Source organism: Odontesthes bonariensis, chromosome 23, assembly GCF_027942865.1.
Source record: "Odontesthes bonariensis isolate fOdoBon6 chromosome 23, fOdoBon6.hap1, whole genome shotgun sequence".
Lineage (NCBI taxonomy): Eukaryota > Metazoa > Chordata > Actinopteri > Atheriniformes > Atherinopsidae > Odontesthes > Odontesthes bonariensis.
The window spans coordinates 13,898,579-13,921,436 of record NC_134528.1 but is presented as its reverse complement, the minus strand read 5'-3'; the positions used below and the strand labels follow the sequence as shown (position 1 = coordinate 13,921,436).

Sequence of the window (22,858 nt, the reverse complement as noted above, 5' to 3'; positions counted from 1 at the left end):
CCGGAAGCAGCAGGGCAAGAGTCTCATGCCACCTGTTGGATTGTTTACATATAGCAGCACAAGCTCAGATGTGTACTCATCAGCTTTATGACCCTTATTTGACCCTTTTCTTACTGCATCATCTTGAAAAACATAGATTATTTTAAGATAATCTAGTGTTATACACGCACTTCTTTTATATAACCAGCACTCAAGAGAGACTCATAAATAGGTTTTAAAAGGGACTTGAGTTTTTTAACTGTATGAAGATAACTTTGATGTTACAGAAGCACAGAATCTGTAATGGTGTAAACAGCATGGACACAGCTTTGAATGCCTTAAATGTCAATTTTCACCACACTCAAGAGAATTCTCACTTTGTGACCCGCCTGCCTCATTGATGTCTGGCTGCTATGCTTGTGGCTTTCTCATCAGTAATCATTTAAACAAAATATAGGTAAGCATCTGGACATCAAGGCCTCTTAATTAAAGAACTGGTGTTTTTCCAATGTAAGAGAAATCATGAAAAATGGCCTGTCATGGCGAGTTTCTGAAAGCAGATGACGAAGCTGGGTGGCTCGGGGTGGACAGAAACACCAGGCTTGATAGTTTTTAATCAAAGGTAATTGTTTAAAGCCAAATCCTGATGTTCAAAAGAGCTTGGCTTAAATGTTTAGCAGTATAAGAGCAGATTGCTATTTCCTCTTGATTCTACATCTCCAGGCAGGAAAATGTTCAACAGCTTCATTTCTTTAAAAGTTGGTGCATTCGATGAGTGTTAAGTCAACATATCCAAAAGCAAATGTGCCCTTTTAACAGCAGGAACTGCTCACGGCCCGATGTGATGTTGCAGTGAAAGCTAGTCCGTCTATGAATATTTACCAAACTTGCAGCATAATTCACCGGTATCTGGAAAGATATACAGTTTCAAATGTGTGTCTGTTTGTGTGTGACATGATATGCTTTGAAATACTCTGAGCCCTGATGATTTGTGGTGAGCTGTGCATCTGAGATATAGTCTTGTATTTCAAGTATGTTTTTAGTTGTGCCAAGATATTACACCACTCATTATTTTCCTCAGATTTCTGAAGCACCGTCGTTTATCAGGGAGATTTATTGGCATCTTGAATTCCAGATGTTTTGAGTATTTTCTAGAAAAAAAGAAGGTGTGTTTTCAGAGTTGGACCAAACCAGCGCTGTACAAAGCTACATTTTTAAGAAGAAACCTGCTGTTGATTAGATGTGAAGACAGTATTTACAATACAGATTTTTTTTTTCCTAATTAAGCCAAATCTTAGAACTTCAGTTGGTGTTGTTTTCACAATCACGTTACATAAGAATTTAAAGTCTTCTTTTTTTCTGTCAACAAAAGGGTGATGTTTCTATAGAGCAGAGACAAATGGGTGGTGCAGTCAAATTGCAAACACAAGCACATTTGAACAACTTTTTCAGTTGGGAGATCTCTGATGTTTAGACGTCTGTTGTTATTGTTCCTGATAAAACAGAAGTAAGTAACCTTTGGACACTATAATTATATGCATAGATCTCAGGGGGTACATGGAGGACACCGACTTCCTGTTATAGTGATATGTTAATGATATTTTCTTAATGGTATGGGTTTCTGCACTTCTCTGAAAACTTAATGCCCAAACAAAACCTTTTAGCAAATGCTCCAAAGCAGCAAATGTTCATGCTGAAGCAGCAGTGCCCTTTAAGCACCATGCTGCCTGTCTGCCATTTTGTTTGAGCAGCCAAATTTTCAGCGTGAGTCAAAAAGTCTTCAATGAAAAGTTTAGAAAGCACTGCCTCATGATGGTGATGAATGTCTATGATGTACTGCTCACCACTGAAGAGGCTGGGATGGATGGGTAGAAAATGAAAATTTTTAAATGAAGGTGAGTCTTACTTGACATTTTCATGAGAGGGAGTTCTGAGATGAGGGTTACAACTAACATAATACTTTGTGCAGATTTAATCTATCAGAAGAAATATAAGCTATTTGAAATTATAGTAATTGTTTTTTTTCCATTTCAACTCATCTGAAAAAAAATGTGACAGCTGTTTAAGGTGGGAAGTTTAATAGAGCTACTGCTACAGAAGTAGACATGAGCAGTTTTTAAGAAATTGTAATTTGCACCAGAGTAAGTGTATGCATATTATATTAATGGACCTTTGAAGCTATGAATCACTAAGGATGACAGTAGAAACTGTCTTAGTGCATGACCCTATTAAACTTAAGTTAAAGTCTGACCTCTGGGTCTGCCCAGAAAATCTAGCAATTGGACGTAGCGCTGATCACAGGCCCAGTGATGAAATTATAAAGCGGCTGGGCGGAAACTAAAGAGGAACAGATGTACAGTATCTCTTGACTTAGTTATTTTTTGCCTGTTTTTTTTTCTTCTTCTTCTTCCTTGAGGTAGATTTGATTTTTCAATTACTGATTTGAGTTTGAACGAACCAGTTTTAAAAATAAAGCCTCTCTGTTTGGAGTTAAATGGCTGCTTTGAATGAAGCAGCACAAGGAGTCATTTAAGAGGGGAAAACAGAAGCAGTTGTGTGGCGATACTGAAATAACCCTGGGAGTGGAGATAAGAAGCCAGGGGGCCATTTTTGTTGTTACTAACAAAATGTGACATATAGACATAAGGGCTGTTTCAAATCAGCGTAGGAAATTTGAGTTCGAGCAACCGGCTCTTTCCATCCCTGCCCATGAACAAGCAGAAACAGGTTTGTCCTGGTAGTTTTAGTGGATGTATCCATAAATTATCATCAGAGAGCGCGCTGCTGTTATTGTACAGCTTCGCATTGAGTTTCAGCTCATGTTCCACTCTCCTCTCCCCTCATATCTCAGCTGCGACTTTGTCATGCAGCCAAGCACGTAATACGCTCTGAGCTCTGTATCATGTCCAATTATAATTAGCTTTGTCAGGCCTGAGCCCTACAACCCTCATGCAGATAATATGATAATACGTCTTCATAACCAAGTGACCTTACACGTGCAATATTTCTCTCCTTCTGAAGATTGCGTGTCAATAAAGTAATGAAGTCTGGTAGGCGGTGGCAAGGGAAGATTTAGATGATTGGGCTCTCAGGTACAGTGATGTATAACCTTTATTATTCTACCTGCCGGAGTTGTATACACAGCTGGGAGCAGCAAGGTAGTGGCCAGGGAGAAAGCTGAGCTTTCAAGAGAGGTTCTTGATAATAAGACTTTAATCCCTCATTAGAAACCACTGCTGAGGGATGGGTTGTCATTTTTACTCTGTACATACAGATGTTGAGTTGAATTTACAAGTTTAAATATACGATGTAGCTATTCCAGTCTAATTGATGCTTTCAGCTATTAGCAGATGGGCACTTAAAATGTTTGATTAATAGAATATCTTTCTTTCTTTTTTTTTCTTTTTTTTTAAACATTGGCTAGTGATACAAGATAGCAGAGAATTTTGTGTTTTTATATTTTTATAGCAAAAATGTCAAAAAATTAAAGGTTCCAGCTTCTCAATTATAAAAACTAGCTGATTTTGTGATTTAAAAAAAAAAAAAAAAAAAAGAGTAATGATACAATTATAACTCCTGGCTCGAAGAACCAATTAGATATTTTGAAATGATCAACATTTTCTAAAGAAAGCTGATAGATTAATCAATAACAAAAGAATAGTTGCAATCATAAAGCTTTTGATATCTTATTAGCATGTCATTGTCATGAGTAATTTGTGCAGAAGATTTGCCTCCAGCTGATGGACTCAGACGTGTGCAGCCATGCAAACTCTTTGTGTTTCAGTTAGTAATGGAGGTCAACTAAAACACCAAACACACTGACAAATATGTAATAGCGCTAAGATTCCCATGCACTGTTGCATCCCTCCCTGCTGTTTGCTCCCTGTGGTTGATAGAAACAACTAAACAAGAGAGGCTCCTTTAAAGGAAGATGGCAGTGAATTCCTGACAGGCTGAGGTTTCACTAACACTGACGCAGTGTAATGAGGGAGCCAGAGGTGAGGCCTATCTCAGCACGTCTGTGTGGATTTCCCTGAGTGATTGATGTGTTCCAGTCAAATGAAGCAGTGGGCTGAGTGATATGACACTTGTCTCGCTGTGACACACGTATTCACGGCTAACGGTTATTGGTGTTGATGGGCCCCACTCCACTCAGCCAGAAAGGCATAGTTATTTTGATCCCTTGTTCTTTTATTTCTGTCCCCCCTCTTCCCTGTTTTCTGTCTCCTTGCCACATGAAATCAGAGTGTAGAGTCAGAGACAGGACCCCCCAGGTACTAGTTTATTAAGCATCAGGAGCTGAGATGAAATGAAAGTAATAATGGGAACCTTGCATCTCAGGTAGGAAGTGACATTTAGTTTTTTTTCTTGTGGAAGGAAATCCTGGCAGAGCTTATGTGGTTTCATAATCCATAACTGTCTCTCCTGTCAAATGGTTAGATTGAAGTTAGTCCTTTATTATTATGTAGCAGCAAGCTTACTCTGGGTTCATGGCTCAGTGGTGTTAATGACAAATAGGACAAATGGTGATGTTCCTCATCAGTAAAATAATAATATTATGAAATAATCATGTTCCCAAAAGACTAAAATAACTTTCTCAGTTTGAGTGAAAGAAAATATTTTTTTCAATCATATTGACTTTATAATATGAAACTTAGAGGAAAAATACAGGAGGAATTTGCAGGTAGGATACATAGCACTTGGATCTGTTCACTTACGGTAGTTACATTGTGTTGTAAAACTTCTACCCTGTACAATACTGAATTTTTTGACCAAACAGCAGCAAAACTAATGTAATTTCCACCTGCGTCAGCTGTACTTTGTAATTAGCACTAATTAGCAAGTGTTGGTAAAAACTGTCAAACACAAGAACTAACCTAGGATGATGACAAGTCTTCTCATCAAAATTATCAAATAGGTCACTTAGTCATACCCTTGAATACAGTCCATGAAGGTGTCCTCTAAAGTACCACCCAACCAAGCAACAGGAAGAAAATTAGACTCTCGTGAGCAGATGAAGCAGACGTGACTCTCAAGCATTTCGTTTAAGAAGCAACAAAGTCCTCATTAGGAGGAAAGAGCAGGGGTTGAATGGCACTTTCAGTCACTCATTTGCTTTTAACTGTGGGACACATATTCGAGACCATCACATGCCAACTGTTTTTTCACTTCTGAGTTACTTTCAGTTACTGTAGTAACACAACAACACTATATCACTTCCTGGTTGTGTTTTAGCAATAACATTACTTAGGGATACATCATTTTACAACACAATGTTGTAAAATGTCATTGTGCTTGTTACCTTGGTTATATGTAAAGACATAATGCAACACATTGCAAGTAAACGTTGTCTCTTCCTGGCTGGGTTTACGAGTGATAAGATCACTTGCAGTTAGAAATCAAAAATACTTGGTTGAAGACATTAAAGGAGAAGTTCGTTTTTTTTCAAACCTGGACTTCATTTTTACTTTCACCAAACTGTTATCGTGAGTAGATGAACGTATTTTATACTAGAAATAAGGTCCAGGTTTAAAAAAAACGAACTTCTCCTTTAACATTCATGCTGCAAGAAGTAAAAGCAACATAGATGGAAACATACATGTAGATGCAGCTACAAATGGTGTTCCACCAGTTGTTTTATAGGTTCTTTAAATTCTCACAGTATTAAAGTTAGGGATGAGTCCTCAACTTGTCAAACAAAATAAGGCAGGTGTATACTAACAAAGTTCTCCTACCTCTTTTTACATCCTTTCTTTTTTACAAGACTTATTTCATGTAATCTTTAGAAAACAGGGAACTAACCAGTCATTCAAACAATACTGTAGAACGTGTTTGTATTTGTTTTACATGAGTGCCATCTACAGCAGTCACATTTTGACCAAAATCTTTAATTTCGGTTTTACTTAATGTTAAAATTCTATGTACATTGCTAACCAAGAGATCTTTATCAGTTAATTGATTTAACTGTTGCGGAGGCTAATTTAAAGGAATATCTTGTGGCTGTTATCTCACAGTTGTGACTAAATATTTCCATCATCAGATAGGTTTCCTCTTATTTCCGGATCCTAAATCAAACACTGACACACTCCAATCGTCTCATGACCTAATTGGATTAAAATGTATCCAAATTGATCAGGATCTACTTTTGAAATGTTTGTTCCTTTAGTGAAAGCTGCTGTTTGTTTAGGAATTTTTAAGTCTTTTTGTTGAAATCCCTGGTAGATGTGGGCGACAGTTCCTGTGGTCACAAGATGGTCGCAATCAAACACTATCTGCTTCTGCTCTCTGTGACAGCTCTCATTATTGGAGGCCACCAAATAGTTACCAACTGATAAAAGCATATCAAACTGGGGAGGAAATTGAATTCTGGAGGACATAAATTCTGACGAGGAGAGATCATAGTCTGAAGCTAATTTAAGGAAGATTAAATTAATTTCAATGACATCCATTCTATCTTGACGAAGCCAGTACATAACATAAAATAGCTCTGTTGCCTTGAGATAAGAGGACAGTCATTTTAGAATGGGCACAGCACAAGCTGAGGATGAAGCCGTAATCCCATTGCTGCAGCCATTTTTACAGAACATCATGGATACAGAGTGTGTGACAGCCATTATTCAGTAAGGGGGTTTTAGAAGTCTTTCATTTTGGTGTGATAATTTAATTGACTGCTAACCCAAAGCCTCGGGACACGCATGCCTTCATACACACTGTTCATGTTCAGTCATATTTCATGTTTAGACTCACATCCATAGCAGAGGGTATTTTTTTTAAAGAATTTCAAGCAGTGTGTCACTGTTTAACTTTGCATCATATAGTAGAAACACCCCATTGTTTGTCATTGTAAAGAATAGACATAACTTGTGGAGGATTTGGCTGAGTTATTTTAGATTTTTGGATCATATGCTTTACTTGAATTTTAATCGTTAATTGCTTTATTTTCTTACGTGGGGAGGAAAACAGCTTTATCCCTTACCTGAAACATCAATCCCCTGTCTTTGACACATTAAAAACATTTGGGCATCCTTTCTTGAATTTAACAATTCACCAGAAATAACACCTTCACTTCTTTGGGAACCAGGAATCATGGTACTGGAGGAAAATAATCTTTTACATCACACACAAGAAAAAGCAAGAAATTGAACAGGAAAGATACCCAAAAAAAAAAGATAAAAAGGAATTATATCTGCAATGTAACTAATCCAAACAAACAGATTCAAAATTTATGAGGTCTAATAATTGCAGGATAACAGATTACAACTCAATAATTATATGAACAAAAGAACCGCATTTCTTGTGAAAAAAAAAAACATTAAAAACATAAAAGATAACCTATACAGTCACTTTTAGATGATTAAAGATTTTTTTTATGCTAATCTGTATTCATAAACAAACAACCCTGACCAAGAGGACAACTTTTTAGGAAAAATTGATTTACCACAACTTTCCCAAGACCAAATAGCTAAACTCAACAAACCACTTACAATATCTGATCTTCATAAAGCCCTCAAACTGATGCCTAACAATAAATTACCAGGTCCCAGTGGCTTCTCTGTGGAATTCTAATTACACTTTTGAAATATTCTGGCTCACGTTATCATTAAATTTATAGGAATTAAATAAAAAATTACTACAGATACGAACACAGCCACAATTTCTCTCCAACTTAACCCTGAATAAGACCCTACCTCCACCACCCATAGCTCTCATCTTACATACACTAAATTCATCAGTAAGACTTTAGCATAAAGAAAAGAGACAGTTACTTCATTTATTATATATCCAGATCAAACCGGTTTTATAAAAGGAAGGCACTCATCTTATAACTTATGCAGACTATTCAGCATCTTTTTTAATGCACTTTATTCTTACCAAGCAACAGTAATTGTTTCATTAGATTAGATTCAACTTTACAAGTACTGAGACAACGAAGTGCAGTTTAGCATCTAACCAGAAGTGCAAAGAAGCAGAAAATGTTGAGTATGTGCATATGCAGTAAGAGCAGAATGCTAATAAACCAAATGCATAAAAAAACATTGGATACAGTTAATATAGGCTATTCCTATTTTCAACAATAGAAATGTGTTTTTGGTGAATCATTAGTTCGTTGGGTGGGGGTTTTAAACAGATTATCGATAGCCACAATCACAGCGGGCTAACATCACAGTGCTTCTTCTATGTAAACAGAGAGGCACAAGACAATTGGATGCCCTCTCTCTTTGTCATTATTCACCATAGTCATAGAATCACTTGCTGCATCTGTTTATCAAAACATAAACATCAATGGAATCCAATCCCAGAGCATAAGCCATAAGATAAGTCTCTATGCAGATGATTTTTTACTTTACTTACGGGATCTAACGGCATCACCACCATATCAGACTGCACTATTAACTGGTTGAAGTCCACTACTCTTCTCCTTTCTCCTCATAGATGGGATGCAACAGCCCCAGTGCCATCCTTTTCTCTGCATGTTGGTAACATCAAATATCCCAGCCATAGCTACAACAGCCTGTTGGGACTTTCACCAGATTACTACCTCTAATAACACAACTATTTCTCCTAATAAATATTCACCCACCTAGAACAACGCAGGTTTCCTAAAAAATAACAAAACATTCTGTTTCTCTTCATGCACTGATAAAGGTATCACACATCTCAAACCCATTTTCCCTAATAATTCTCAATTATAATTTTTTGATTTGGTCCAGAAGTATGACATTGGAGAGAATCATTTGCTACAATATCAGCGGATAATTTCCTCTATTCAATCTAAAATTTATATCAAATCACCAAATTTGGCTGTCTCTCCACTAACATCTGGAATGATAAAATATCAAGATATTGAAAATATATAGAATTATTTCTTCATTTGATACCACAGTCTGCATCCCATCACAGAAATGGAAATACGATGTACTGGTCACTCCGATGCCAAACTCTCTATGCCGACAAACACAAGATAATATACAGAATACACTAAACTAGAGAAAGGAAGTTTAAAATGGGCTGACAGCTGGCAGACACAAAACCTTTAGATCTTATTTCCTGTCAGAGAACTCATGACTCTTCTTTTAGCTTAATCCAGTTATCAAGCACCAACTTAATTTGTTTCTGAGAAGCTTTAAATGTGTTTACTAGCCATAACTGTGGAAAATAATATCACATATCAAGATGTTCAAATTGAGTGAGTGATCCAAACATCAAGTAAAGACACAATTAAGCTCTAAGTGGATTTTTTGGGGTTTTTTTTTTTTTTTTTTAGTGGGGTTGTGTGAAGTATTTGTGAGTAGTCAGTGTCGAACACGCAGAAGACAGCAGTAAGAGTGCTCTTAGTTTGGAGAAGCAGATGATTTCCTGATGGATGAGTTGAAGCTAAAAGCTACTCAGAAAGAATTTGCTCTTCTGGTGGCCCTGTTCTGATTCTTTGGTCTTCACCAGCTAGTTGCTAGTTGCTAGTTTAGTTGTCTTGAGCTGGATGTGGAGTATGTAAAGGGTTTATCAGATAGTGTTGAAGCCTGCCTGCTGGGTGATGATGTATGACTAACTGCAAGTGACACTTTTCACATTACACAGTGTTATGTTACAGACAAAAAAGAAAGGGGAAAAATGTATAAATCTAGTGGTTGATATACACAGGTGGCAGTCAGATTCTCCTGAGGCTGGAGAACTTTAATTCCAATAGATGTCATCACAAATATTTTGTTGCAAACTTCAGACATAGTCCTACCCCACATATACTCAATTCTCTCAACTTGAAACCTGTCTATGAAAATGTGTGTCTCATTTAGTCCTCATTTACCATCATTTAGTTTGTCTCGTACTCCCACAGAGTGAGAAATGGCCTTTTCTCTCAAGACGGAGTCCTTGTGGTTGAGCTGTCTAAACGGTTAATGAATCGCAGAAGTGACACAAATTAATCTCACAGAAGTCCCTGGGTATTATGGGAACCATTTAAAACTTTAATCAATAACTCTGAAGTTGAAAGCATGCAGGCGCTGCACTTGTTTGGTCACAATAAACAGAATGCAGACTGCAGCCTCCTCTAACTCATGGTGACAAGCACAGTCACACTAAATCGCTACAAGTGAAAAATAAATGTCTGCATAACTTTATCAGCTGTGGCTCCATGTTTCCTTTGGGATCAGAAGGATATCAGCAAAACACAACAGTGGAAATTAATGATTTATCATCTAAACTGCAACTCCATATTGGCTGTTTGGGTAATGATATGTAACATCGGAGGAAATATATGCTGTTTTTGAATGCTGCACAGTTTTATGCACCCTAACAACATCTAAATGTCTATCATCTTAAATTTTAACTTGCCCCTACATATTCTTGTATTCGTAAACTTGATCTAACTCACTGTAAGTGCAATTTCTATGATAAAACAACTCATTAAATATACATGTCAAATTCTGGTTTTATGTAATCTTGAATTAATATTTTGAAAATTGTTTATAACACAGTATAAAGTTAATAGTTTTTTTGCACATTATTTAAATTCTTGTTGATTGTTGAGGAGCTCGCAGACATAGTAAATGTTGTTTACAGTTGTTCCGTCCTTTGGCTGCGTCACCCCTTGTAACTAGCCTGACTACGTCATACTCACGATTCTAGTCAGAATGTGAGTCTGATACCACTCAATAGAGATTTGAGTATGGGGCGTGTTTCAACCGAACCAGGAGAAAAAATGCCTCTTCGCTCAATTGGATAGACCTACAACCAATCAGAGCAACGTAGTATGTGACGTAGATTAAGCAACACACACATTTGTTGTAGGAAGGACGGCAAAAACATATTTTCTATCGATAAAAGCCTTTATCGCGTTCCTCTGTTCGTCTTTCAAAATGAATGTAATGTGGAGATCCTGTAGAACAGACTCAATGGCAGAATCTACACACCCTAGCTCTCCAGCGGCAGCCATGTTCAGCTCTTTAGTGACGTAGTCGATAATGTCCCTGTTGATCATCTGTCCATCATCGTATAAAGCCCGCCCTGGCAATCTGATTGGGTCGACCGATTCTTGGTCGGGCATAATGATTTCCCAACTGAGCAGAGCCAGACCGAACTTCCCGACCAAAACTTTTATGGGCGGGGCTAAGTTCGGCTGGCACCCAGGCTACCTTGTAACAATAATGCCCCCGAAAGGCTAAAAGTAGAGTTCAGAATAAATGTATTTACTGTTAATGATTATTTAATGCGGACACATTGGCAGGATTGTTTTAGTATCGGTGATGTTCCCTCTATGAGGATAATATATCTGCCCCACCTGTGAGTGCTATGCATCATGTTTCATAATCAAGGTTTTATTAGAATCTAATTAGACTACAACTTGTAGTAAAGAGAAATTATTGTATGTAATGATGTACATTTTTGATCTGTATCTTTGGTGCTTGAATAATTTCTATGCTTTCATGCTGATGCCTCTTTAATGGTCTACCGATGCCTATGAATGTCACTTTCCTTCTTTCCTTACATTGACACAATAACATGTTGTCATCCTCCCACTCATTTTTCCTGTTCTCATGAATTTTACCCAGTTCCTCCTCTTCACCTCAGACGTGATTCGTAGATCTGCGATCCCCTCATCCATCTCTTCCTTCCACCATCCCTTTTCCTCCTCTTCATCTTTCAGAACTGTAACCTACGGTCGCCAGCTGTGCAGGGAGCCCCAGAGTGTGTTTACGCTGAGCTGCACTTTATCACACGCAGCCGCACAGCTGCCAACTTTACTCGGAGCATATTCCAGCCTTCCTGCCTCTGGCAACGTTTTTCTTTGTTTGGTGCCGGTCACATCCCACACCACTGCTGCATGCTGCTGTGTCTCCAGCTGCTGCCCTGCTGGAGAAGGTGGGTTGAACTGTTAATGGCCTGTGGAGTGCAAACACTGGTGCCCACCACTGCCACTGGGCTGGCTTACGGCACGCCTTGCAAATAAAAACGCAAAATCAAACAAACACCACCATTCACATTTTTACCATTGCAGAGTTTTTGTCATGTAGAGTTTAACAGAGCTCTTTTTGTCTTTTTATATTAATTGTTGCCGTATCTCTCAGCTGGCCTCTTGTTGACATGGTGACACAGCATTGAAACAACTCTCCCATGTTTGGTCTGGTAACATTATAATACTGTCCCAAGAACGCGGGGGGCCTGGTGATGAGCTGCCTTCCTCCTGCCGAACTCTTGTCCCCAGGCAGACAGGATGGAATAGATTCCCCCCTCTCACTTATAGAGTCCCCTGAGTCCTCACAGCCTATCAGGACAGAGAGATCTCCATCCCCCCCCTTAAAGCACATCAAGTGCTGCTGGTGTGGACTTTTATGCAAGGTGACAGCTCCTCACACTTCAGTGTTCAGATCACCTCAAGTAGCTCAAATATTGGAAAAAAATGAGCACACTTCTCACCGTGGTGACCAAATGTAGATTGACTGAGGGTATCCGCAGGCCGCAGCACCCCTATCCTCCTGTCCTGTCAGAACAGGCCTGCTGGTTACTCTCTACATAAGACAGAGCACAGTGCAGAGTCGCATCAGAGGGGAAAACTGTCTGCACACAGAAGAGGGTGGTGGAGTGGAGTGAACACTTTGAAGCCATTGGAGGTGATGTCAAGTTTGCTTAGACTCAAGGATGGTGTTTGAATATGCTGGCCACTAATACGGGACCAGTATCTCTGTCCTCATCTCTGTTTTCTGTCACCATGTACAATCTTGGCTCGCCTCCTCGGCTCCTGACAATGTCCTTTCACATCATGTTATTTCAGACTCGGAGCTGCAGTCAGCAAGCCGTCACTCAGCTTCTTTGTCTGAAAGTCAGGCCCTTTTTTTGCCGTTAATGCACTCAGTGTCTCAATAAAAATGGTGGGGAATTCGCTATCTGTTTCCCTGTCAGAAAATCATTAATGGTGGAGCTGAAATATCACTCACTGGTTTGCCTTATTTAAAGCAGGGTGTAAGTGACAAGTGGCATTTTGCATGGAAAGATTTCAGATGATGCCCTGGCTTTCTGGTCAGGAGGTCTCTCTATAATCAAGAAGTCTTTTTTTATTTTTTTAATCAGCTTAAAACACCCACGTAACTCTCATGCCCTAGGCAAAAACTAGAGTCATGTCCTTATTCTTCCTTGGAATGTAAGTATCTTTTATTCCCATCTGGGTTGGTTGTTTGTGTGTTTGTTTAACATCAGCTCACTCTGAAACCTTGCTGGGCAGAAGCCAAAAAAACTATTAAAGCATTAAATACATCTCCTAATTGCAAAGTTTAAGTTGAAGTCATGGCTCAGCAAGATACACCAGTGATCCCTTTAAAGAGTACTCAAACAGTCTGTCTTGAGGCAGATATGTGCTGAAGCTCAGAAATTGAGAGATGTTCAAATCCTGCTATTTTGTAATGTTAACAGAATCTTGGATAACTGGCAGTGTGGATGTTTAATGACTAGAACAAGAAATTTAGCTTTTGCCTCACACTGTACTCATCATACCTCAAATCAAAACAGGACAAATGCAGTTTAGCAGAGTGGGTGGGTATTAATTTCTTGAATTTCATCCATTTCTGAGTTGATTCAGTCAGTTGTTCACAGAGGATAAAATCAGACATCATTTCATGGCTACAGAGCAGTCAGACACAGCCCTCCAGTGTCTTCAGTTGACTCTTCTGGCCCTGTCAAGTCCTCCTTCAATCTCGGAGTCTGAGCAGTCGCGTGGAGGTTGACATGATTGCCTTTAAGCAGCCCCTCTTAGCCAGTGACACACAGCTGCAGCCAGGCACCTCTTCTGACAGTAAGAGCACCATGATGGATTGCCTTGCCAAAACTGCTGATCAAAGGAGGTTAAAGTTCAGATGTGTGTCGAGCTACACGAGGCATGTGCAATCACCAGAGATGGCTTTTCCTTTTTAGATATCCGAACAGGAGCCTGGATTTTTATTTTGCTGATGGCTGCTCGATCTGATGGAGGTTCAGGGCAATTAAGTAATTAATTACTAGAAATTAATAATATATATATATATATATATATATATATATATACATATATATATATATATATATAAATATATTAAGATGAAAAGGTTGTCAAGAATATTTTAAGCTGAGCCTCAAAATTATTTCAGGTTCAAGCTCCACTCTTGACGTCAATAACCCAACAACAACAGCTTATATTCTTTGACCACATAAATACACATAAAATGCCGTCTGTGCAACATGGAAGCTCTGTGCAGAAAAGAGCAGACATGTAAAAGTTTCTGACATGTGTCGCACTACCATTGAGACACCGCCACTGATGTAGGTGGAGCTGACAGCATCCCAGCCACTGAAGATGGCTCTGGGACATACCAAGTTTGGTATGTGTCAGCTCTCATTGTTGTCAGGATACATCCAGTGTGAAGTCGGAATACGTTAACAGCATCATTAAAAAGGGAATTCATATAAAACATTCTGGGTTGAGGGATAGGAAAATGTTTTTGTGTTTGCCCTCATTCCTCTCTAAGCACTTAAGTGGGTGAAGATACTGCAAACCATGCAAGAATAGAATATATCATCCAGTGTGCAACAGTCGTTTGAAGTATGTGGGCAGAATCATGCAGATAATTCTACCTCTTATGATGTCGTCTGGCCACAAGGAAATCAAAATAATTTCAAATGGCAATGAAACATTGAGTGAAATAGAGGGGGACATAACATTGTTTAAATATGGGAAACTTTTCTGTAAAACAGTATCCTCTTAAAAGGTTATTTCTAAAGATGAATTTGGATTTTCTGACAAAAAGTGCTGATAATATTAGATTAGTATCCCAGGCAGCTGGGTTGCTGCTGGGAAGGTCACATTTTCTGACGTCCAAATGTCAATTGTCCAACAAGCGGTTATGCTCAAATAGTTTGAGGTTAAGATTCAAGTGTGTCTGAATTCTAGAATAGAATAATTATAATAGAAATTACCCAAAAAGAGCAGTCTTACCATTTGTGGCTTGAATTTTTTAAGATAACCTGATTAAAGGGGAAATGAGGCAGAGTGAAGCATCCCTATCTAAAGATTCTGGCTGGAGTGGGAGACAGTTTAAGGTGACTATAGAGTCTTATTTCTAGGCCAGATTCACATTAGTGGCATTTATCACTGAGAGGGAAGATGGTATAATTAGCTTGTCAGTCTACTTTAGGCTGAGCTGGCGCTCTTTGCGAAGAAGAATAGACTGCAAGCCCAAGGAGCTGACAGCCAGTCGATAATGTGGCAATTAATGCCATAAATAATTCTAAAGCCAATTATATTAAAATGGACCTCACGCTCTAAAACAGCTCTTTATTTCTTATCATTTTATGATGTGTTCTGTATCAAACAGCAGGAGCAGAGTTTTTCCTGTATTTCAGCATATGGCCGGCATATGGCGAAGTCATAATGTGAGGCATAAAGATGAGGGAGGCCATGCAGGAGATTTATTTGTTGATTAGTTTGCTTTTGACTTCTGAAAGTCTTCCGCATTGCTGAAGCGTCACCTGCAGTAAAAGGCAAATACAGAGTGTAAAACCACTTTTCATCAAAATGATACTACCTTCATAGCACTAGCGGTATAAGATAGGTTCAGCTCATAAAAAATGTGAGTAATTTAATGACAGTAGTGGTTAAATATATCAAATGCTTCTGCTGGCCTTGGAAGGGTCAAGCTCACTGTGATATATAGAGAAGACTGTGATGGCTGAAGGTCGTGTCAGCTTCTTCTGCATAATACATGAATCCTGTAACTCTCTGACTCCAATCTTCCTGAACCTGAACCTTGGGATGAAAATTTTACTAAGTAAATCAGCAAGCATGTTGGCATTTCTATTAACCTCCTGTGAGAATCTGACAGAAACATGAATCACTGTAAATAATATCTTGAAAATTATAAATCGTGTTTACAGCTTTGGCTGAGAAGTGATGTAATGGGATGTGGCCATCTGTTTGCTGTTTGTTACTGCTAATTTCTTTTCAGAGAAGCAAAAGAGAAGGTGGTGTAATTATGCAGACTATAATTTGGCACAAAAAAAAACCCTAATTGTTGATGAAAAACAGAAACAAATGGTTTATGTATTATTTGCACTGAACAACATTTACAGATGGTATTTGACTTTGTTAGATTAAATTTGTTTTAATCTTGCATTGCATAGGTCACAATTTGCTTCTGATGAATGATATTTCCAAGTTGAAACAAAAAAAAAATAGCCAAGAGCTTTGATTTATGCATGCATGGAGAGAAACAGAAGAAAGCAAATGTTGACCTTTACAATGAACATGAAGGGTCAGTGTGGCAACTGCGCCTTGCAGGCAAATTGCCTCCCAGTGCCAGTGATCTATCATTACAGCAGGGATGAAATTCTCATCTTTTGCCATTTTATTTCTGTTTCTCCAGGAAGAATGTTGAGCGCCATATTGCCTTTCTCTGCAAATAGGTCACATCAAACCAACTACATAAAAAAGGGGAATGAATGAAGTAGCAGTGTGGCAAATGCTGAACCTTTCTCAGTTTAAATCCAGATCAGCGCTGAGAATCTTTACTTTGTTTAAGTCTGTGTGCACACTCAAGCTCCCCTGCCCTCCTTCATTCTGTATCAAAGGGTAAACTAATGCAAAATGTATATGGCCCTTGGCATAAAAGATGGTGGTGTGGCTCAGTACAGGAAGATGTGTGCTAAAAGCTTGAAACATCTGTGTAAACACATGGTTTTTTTCCAACCATGTAGACAATGTTCTCATAGCCGTAAGATAGATGTCCAAGGCAATATACCTTACCCTGGGGCAATGCTGGAATGGCTTTGAACGTCTGAAAAAAAGTGAGCTCCAAGCAATATCCACTTTCAATATTCCAGCTTAACAGCAAAGCATAGAAGAACTCAACCAATGGCTTTTATTTGACTCTATGTTGTTCCAAGCTTTGCATCGATTGTTGCAGTGCAGAGAGGAAATGTTTCCGTACAAAGAATTCAGTGATGCTGTGATACCTGACAGTTAGGTGGTTTTTGTTTTGTTTTGTTTTTTTGCCACACTATGTTCAATTTTTTATTATTTTTCTGTGACAGGGTTGAGGAAGGCAGGGGCAAACAGAACAACAAAGAAAGAATCTTCTGCCTTTGTTGTTCTTTAATTCTGTTAATAGCCCAAGGTAAGGATTTATCTGCTCTTGTCAATTTGCCTCAGTCTCAATATAAAGCACCAAGGTCACTTTTTCCTTGCCTGGCCCACAGGATTAAATTGTCATGTCCCTCTAATAGGCAGCACAGGGAATCATTAGTCCAGCTCAGCTGCCTGACTGATAGGCATTTCAGTCCAATCATGGGAGTGTGCCGCCACAGGCCAGCCAGTATTGACACTGTGTCAGGACTGAGAGGGGACGCCTTAATCAGCCAGGACACACTCAACATTGATTTGACAAGCTGCCGTAATGACCCCCTTGTTTTGGTAAAGGATCACTGTTTATCCAGGCTGGCATTGATGCACTTGGAGTGCTACATTGTCATGGAAACTATTATCACCCGTAGAGCAAGGCAAGAGTTGTCCTTAGTAGTGACCATGGATTGTGGTGTTCTTGTCAGATGGGATGAAAAAAGGATGAAAAATAAACCAGAATCTACATATCAACAAGTATCTTTTATCCTCTCTCCAAAACTGGTGCTATCTGAGATGCTTATCTGCTACAGCAGTTTTGGATTGTTGATTTATAATTTTGCGAATGTAGATTTCCAGCTTACAGTAGAGATATTTTCCAGCTGAGGCTTATGTCTTGTTAATACAAAGGAGAACATTTCTAAAGGTAACCTGCAGGAAATTCATAAACAGTCTTACATTTTTATTTCACCTGTGTGAGTGTCCACAATTTTCATTGACTTACTGCAAAAGTATTTTTTACTGTATTTACTTGCTAAAAATGAACTTCTATGGCCTTCAGCTTTTGTGAAACATCACTAAATATAACAATTTCTGAGCATTTACATGGTCTCTGCACACAACCCCATTTGACTGTTATATTTTTCTTAAAAGTTGGACTTTACTGTTAGTTTGTGTACTACTGTTTTAAGCCCTAAAGTTCCTTATTTTGGCTGTCTGCATCTTGTTTTTTTCTGAAACTACATGTGATGAGAGAGTGATGACTCTTTTGGTGAACTGGCAGACAATTTGCACACCATAACGTCATGACTAGTCAATCATAAAGTAGCCATCCTTTGATACATTTAATTCGTTATTGTACGTTTTACTTTCAACTGTACCACAAATTTCAAAATGTTGTATTGAAGACTATAATACTGGCAATTGACACCTTAAATCTAGTTGGAAAAAATTTTTCAGCTGTTGCAAATAAAGTGAGACCGAGCAATGGGAACTTTCTCATAAACTTGCTAATAATCGGACCAAAGCAGTCTCCCCCAGCTGACCATCAGAGCCAAAGGCGGTTTAAGGCACCTGCTCACTGCAGCCTCACCTTTCAAACATGGAGGAAACATTTGTCTTTTATATACAGGGCATGATTGTAACTGCTGCCCTACCACAAAAAGGCCAATGATCCCCAACTTTCTTTCTTTTTTTTCAGTTAAATGTTCTCACAGTCATGGCTGGTGAGAGGCTTGGCTGATTTAACCCTTTAATGTATACAACTATGTAACAGTTTGATTGATATGTCATTGCTGATGGGTATTGTTTCGACTTGCGCAAAACATTTCGACATGGCTTCTGGCTCTTGCTAGCGTTTTAACTAACCTCTGCTCACTTTCTTTCTCATGACTGAAAAACTCAGGGTGGTTGACCATTGGAAGTTTGGCTAAATCATCAATTCATGTTTTCATCTTATCATAATTATTAGATTTTTTTTTCCCTTTCAGATTATCTTGTGTTTATTTAGTCGCCCAAGACAGCACTCTTGGAATATGTGGTGAATTACTGGAAAACTGACACTAAAATCTATTTATGGAGTTTTAGCTGATTTCTGCAGTGTTTTTATAATGGTTACATGTGTTTGTTTACTAACAGGAGGCGACACAGCCGCTGGCAGGAGGATCAGTGGCCTCTGTGAGGTGTTAGACTGTAAATATTATTGGCATGCTGACAGTCTCCCGCTGTGCCATGGTGTGTAAAATCGTTAACAAGCAACATGATGGGCTCTCTCTATACCCAAGGTGAGAATGTGGAGTGTTTTTATCAGTCATTATCCAGAGGGTACCAAGAAATGTCTTGTCATTGGATCAGTCTGACAATCAAAAACGGCCTGCTGTTGTGTGTATATAGTCCCTCTTTTAAGAGGCAAAATTGTTAAAGATACAGTAGGTACTGTATGACTGTTTTTATGTGCTACTCATTATGTCCAAACATCAAGTAATCATCTACATATGACATGACATACTGTAGAACACAATACATCAGCTTTTAATTTGTGAAAATACAAAATGAAATCATGTACAATTTATGTACAAGTCTATTTGTACAAGACGATAAACTGTATTTATTACTGTGTATTATGACATGGATATCAGTTTACGACCATCAATGTGCTAAAAAAAAATGCACAAAATAATACAAACTATTCTGCAGCTGTGACTGTCTCTCAACCGCACAGGTACTTTTAAACAAGATTACACTACAAAGAAATACTTTACATTAAGCTTTACAGATTTACATGAAAATGCATTGCTTTTTATGGTGATGGATCATTCAGAAACAATTTTAAGACTTTAGAAATGATTTATCTTTACCACAGTTGTGGTTATCACCAGGAAATTACAGCGTAACATTGAGAAAGCTAAACTCGAAGCCTCTTTTCGCAGCAGTGGGTCTTCCTCGAGTCCTCCGTTGGCTTCAGCACTGCCTGGCACATTACTGGCACTGAGGGATGGACAGCTTGGATGTTCTCTGTGCCAGTAAAAATGTCACAACCTTTTTTTTCCTATAACATCCAACATGAGTCCTAGACAGGGTTGTAATGCAACATCTGTGGATGAGAATTTCACTTACCGCTGTTTTTTTTAGTTTTTTTTTTCTTTCCTTTGCCCTCATTGATCCTGACGTAAAGTGACAACAGTGCCGATATAGCTATGTTCCGTTATCTAGATAAGACGTGATTCCTACCAGCCATGCTCTGCCTTCTGTGTCCAAAAACAAATGATTGCTGCTCCATCAGAAGGAAATTACTTGTTTGTTTTGTAGATGTATATATAATTATTATAAGCATATATAATCATTCACCAAAGTGGTTTACCAACATAGTGCAGTTTGAGCACATAAATAGCCTAAATCAGTTCTATGATAGAGCTGTTTTAAAAAAAAAGAAAAAAGCAGTGATTATGGCATTAAGATTGGTCATGGAGTATATTCAAGTTGCTTCGTGGCCTCCAAGACAATCCTGTGTCAGGCAGTGCTCACAGCCAAAGGAGGACATAAAGACGCCCACTTCATGCGATATGTGGCTTTCAGATTCAACTCATCTACAGGCATAAAACACGGCGCCATGCTGTGTCTTAGCAGCTGAATTGTTTGTTTTGTTTTTTGTTTTTTTTTCCAAAAATTAAAAGCTTTCATGTTATAAGAGGAAGTGTGTGACATCACCAATAAAACAGCTCTATCATATTTGGCTATTGATCTAAAAGAAAAAATAAGAACACGCCAAACGTTTTAACCTTTAAAGAAAGATTTCTAGGGTTGTAGACATTGCAAACAAAAAAAACAAACAAAAAAAACAAACAAAAAAAAGCAACATGAACACTTTTATAAACTTGAAAAGGCAAAGATAAGACATATATAATTGGATAGAGATAAGGCTGGAGCCAAATGCCATTACAATTGGACACTGGCCATCATAACTGTCACAAATGTTGTGAATTAGCTCCAAATGGCAAAGAAATCACTGAAAGTCAGTCATCAACAATGCCATTGTGGTGGGGGTTGCAGCTGGATGTAAAATGCACGTTAACACACTGTATAGAGTAGTGGTTGTAGTTGTTCAAGGACAGCTAAAAAGGCAACTTTTACTATTTAAATCCTTGATCGAGTCATGATAACAATCACCTCTTTTAGTAGTAGTAGTAGTAGTGGTGGTCTTTTTTACATTGCTCTTCATAAGTGACCCTCATTCCCCAAAATGAAACAAAAAGTCATGGAGTCTGGTCACTCCTAAAGAGAAGCTGTGCAAACTAATGGCTGAGTGGTAGCAACATTTGACAACGATTGTCATCGTGGTTCTAAATCAGCCCAGATAAATTGCTGCAGAGGTGAAGCAGGACAGCAGTTTGTTTCGTCTAATGTCAGCTGATGATTTATGTTTTCAGATGAGATGTCCCAAGTCCCAGACTGACACCTACACGATAAGTCCTCTAGGAATCCAGGCGCCCAGGTGTCAGCGTGGGTCCCGAGCTCAGCACTCGTCCTCTGCCTCTCTGATGGGTGGAATTGAGCTACTTGTGGATTTTTTCTGACTGACTTGGTGGATGGCGAGAGTATTCACAGGCTTGATCTGTATGGTCCTCAGGTGGGTTTTCTCTGGCTCATCTGTAAACCATGTCTTTTCTGAGAAAGAGCCAAAATCATATAGAGAAAAAGAAGGAGGGACATCAGACTGTTAATGCTACATGGAGGTCAATTAAAGTTTCAGTGTTTGTGATTTCCGTGCACTCGGAGCTTTGGTAGTACACTATACACTTTAAAGAATACGGCTCACATTTTTAATTCTGCTATGACATTTATGGTCCATGGTGGTATTTTAACAGCAGGTACAGTAAATATGACAACATGTCATGAGTTTAAGCAGCTGTAATGTCAACTGTCTCATGGACAAAATGTTTTTTCTTCAGACATATCATACTGCTGTTGAAACATGCTGTTGTTAGGTCAGCAGACATGCAGGTCACCAGTTAAACAAAATCGGTTTTCAGGCTTCACCGAGCCACATTAAAAGTTAAAAAAGTACTTTCAGCCACCTATTTCAGTTTTTTTTCCCTTTAGGAGGAGATTTATGGTTTTGGCTTGATGCAACGTTTTCTTTAAAAAAAAAAAAAAAAACTAAAAAAAAACGTACTGGTGAACCATACACTTGGCAATGCCCACATTCATGCATTTTCATCAACATGACCGGGCGCTACAGTGCATTCACACATATGTCTGCAGATACATGTTGCAAATAATAAAAAATTCAAATATAGCATGATACAGAATAAAGTTAAGTAGCATCAAACCTTTCAGTTGCACACAAACATTCCAGAGTAGAACCTACATTGAGATGTGGTGCACAGGTTATAACCATGCGGTCCTGAAGCAGTCAAAACTATTTGGCTATCATTCAAAGAGCAAAATGTCCGCGAGGACATGACCGTGTTCAGTGCATTATTTAATATCATGCAAAATCATTCACTTCCATACCTTTGCTCACTCTATTCATCCTTGTTGCACTTTGGGAAAAGAAAGTAGTACACTATATGTAAGCTAAATGGGAAATGTGACCATTAATAACAAAACTGCACAGCATGATGATAAGCAAAAAGAAAAACTGCACATGAGGTCATTACATACAAATGTAGAGTGGTTAAACTCAACAGAAAAGGGATCATGTCAAGTCTTTAAGAGCCATTATTATGCATCTAGCCGCTACAGCATGTATGAAGCAGCCATAGAGTATCCATGCCTGTTGCTACAGCAGTTAGAAAGTTGATGGAATTTAACACCCAAAGAGCAGCATGCAGCTATAAAACCAAACGAGTTGTATAGTGTATTTAAACCAACACAAATCATTGATTCTTAAAATGTGAATATAAATGGGGTTTTTTTATTTGAAAAAGCACTGATTACTAACCATGGAAAGCTTGAAGTGTTCATTCAGCGAATGTGATTTGTGAGCTTTTTTAATGAACAGAAGTATTAGAAGGTACTTGTAGA

At 38.4% G+C, this 22,858-nt stretch overlaps 1 protein-coding gene across 16 annotated transcripts in view; it reads right to left on the bottom strand.

Moving 5' to 3' along the window:
• Positions 1–19,342: 19,342 nt before the first annotated feature.
• The window catches only part of LOC142374245 (calcium-activated potassium channel subunit alpha-1a-like), an 89,413-nt gene continuing 85,897 nt past the window's right edge, over positions 19,343–22,858 (bottom strand). For 11 of the 16 annotated variants that reach the window (XM_075457808.1, XM_075457811.1, XM_075457810.1 and 8 more), the window contains 2 exons: positions 22,346–22,374; positions 19,343–21,496 (listed from right to left, as the gene is read on the bottom strand). In XM_075457808.1, coding sequence (XP_075313923.1) covers positions 21,345–21,496; positions 22,346–22,374 — 181 coding nt within the window. In that variant the 3' untranslated portion in view covers positions 19,343–21,344. The remainder of the gene's footprint in view (positions 21,497–22,345; positions 22,375–22,858) is intronic. The other 5 variants (XM_075457813.1, XM_075457816.1, XM_075457818.1 and 2 more) reach the window with 1 other exon arrangement.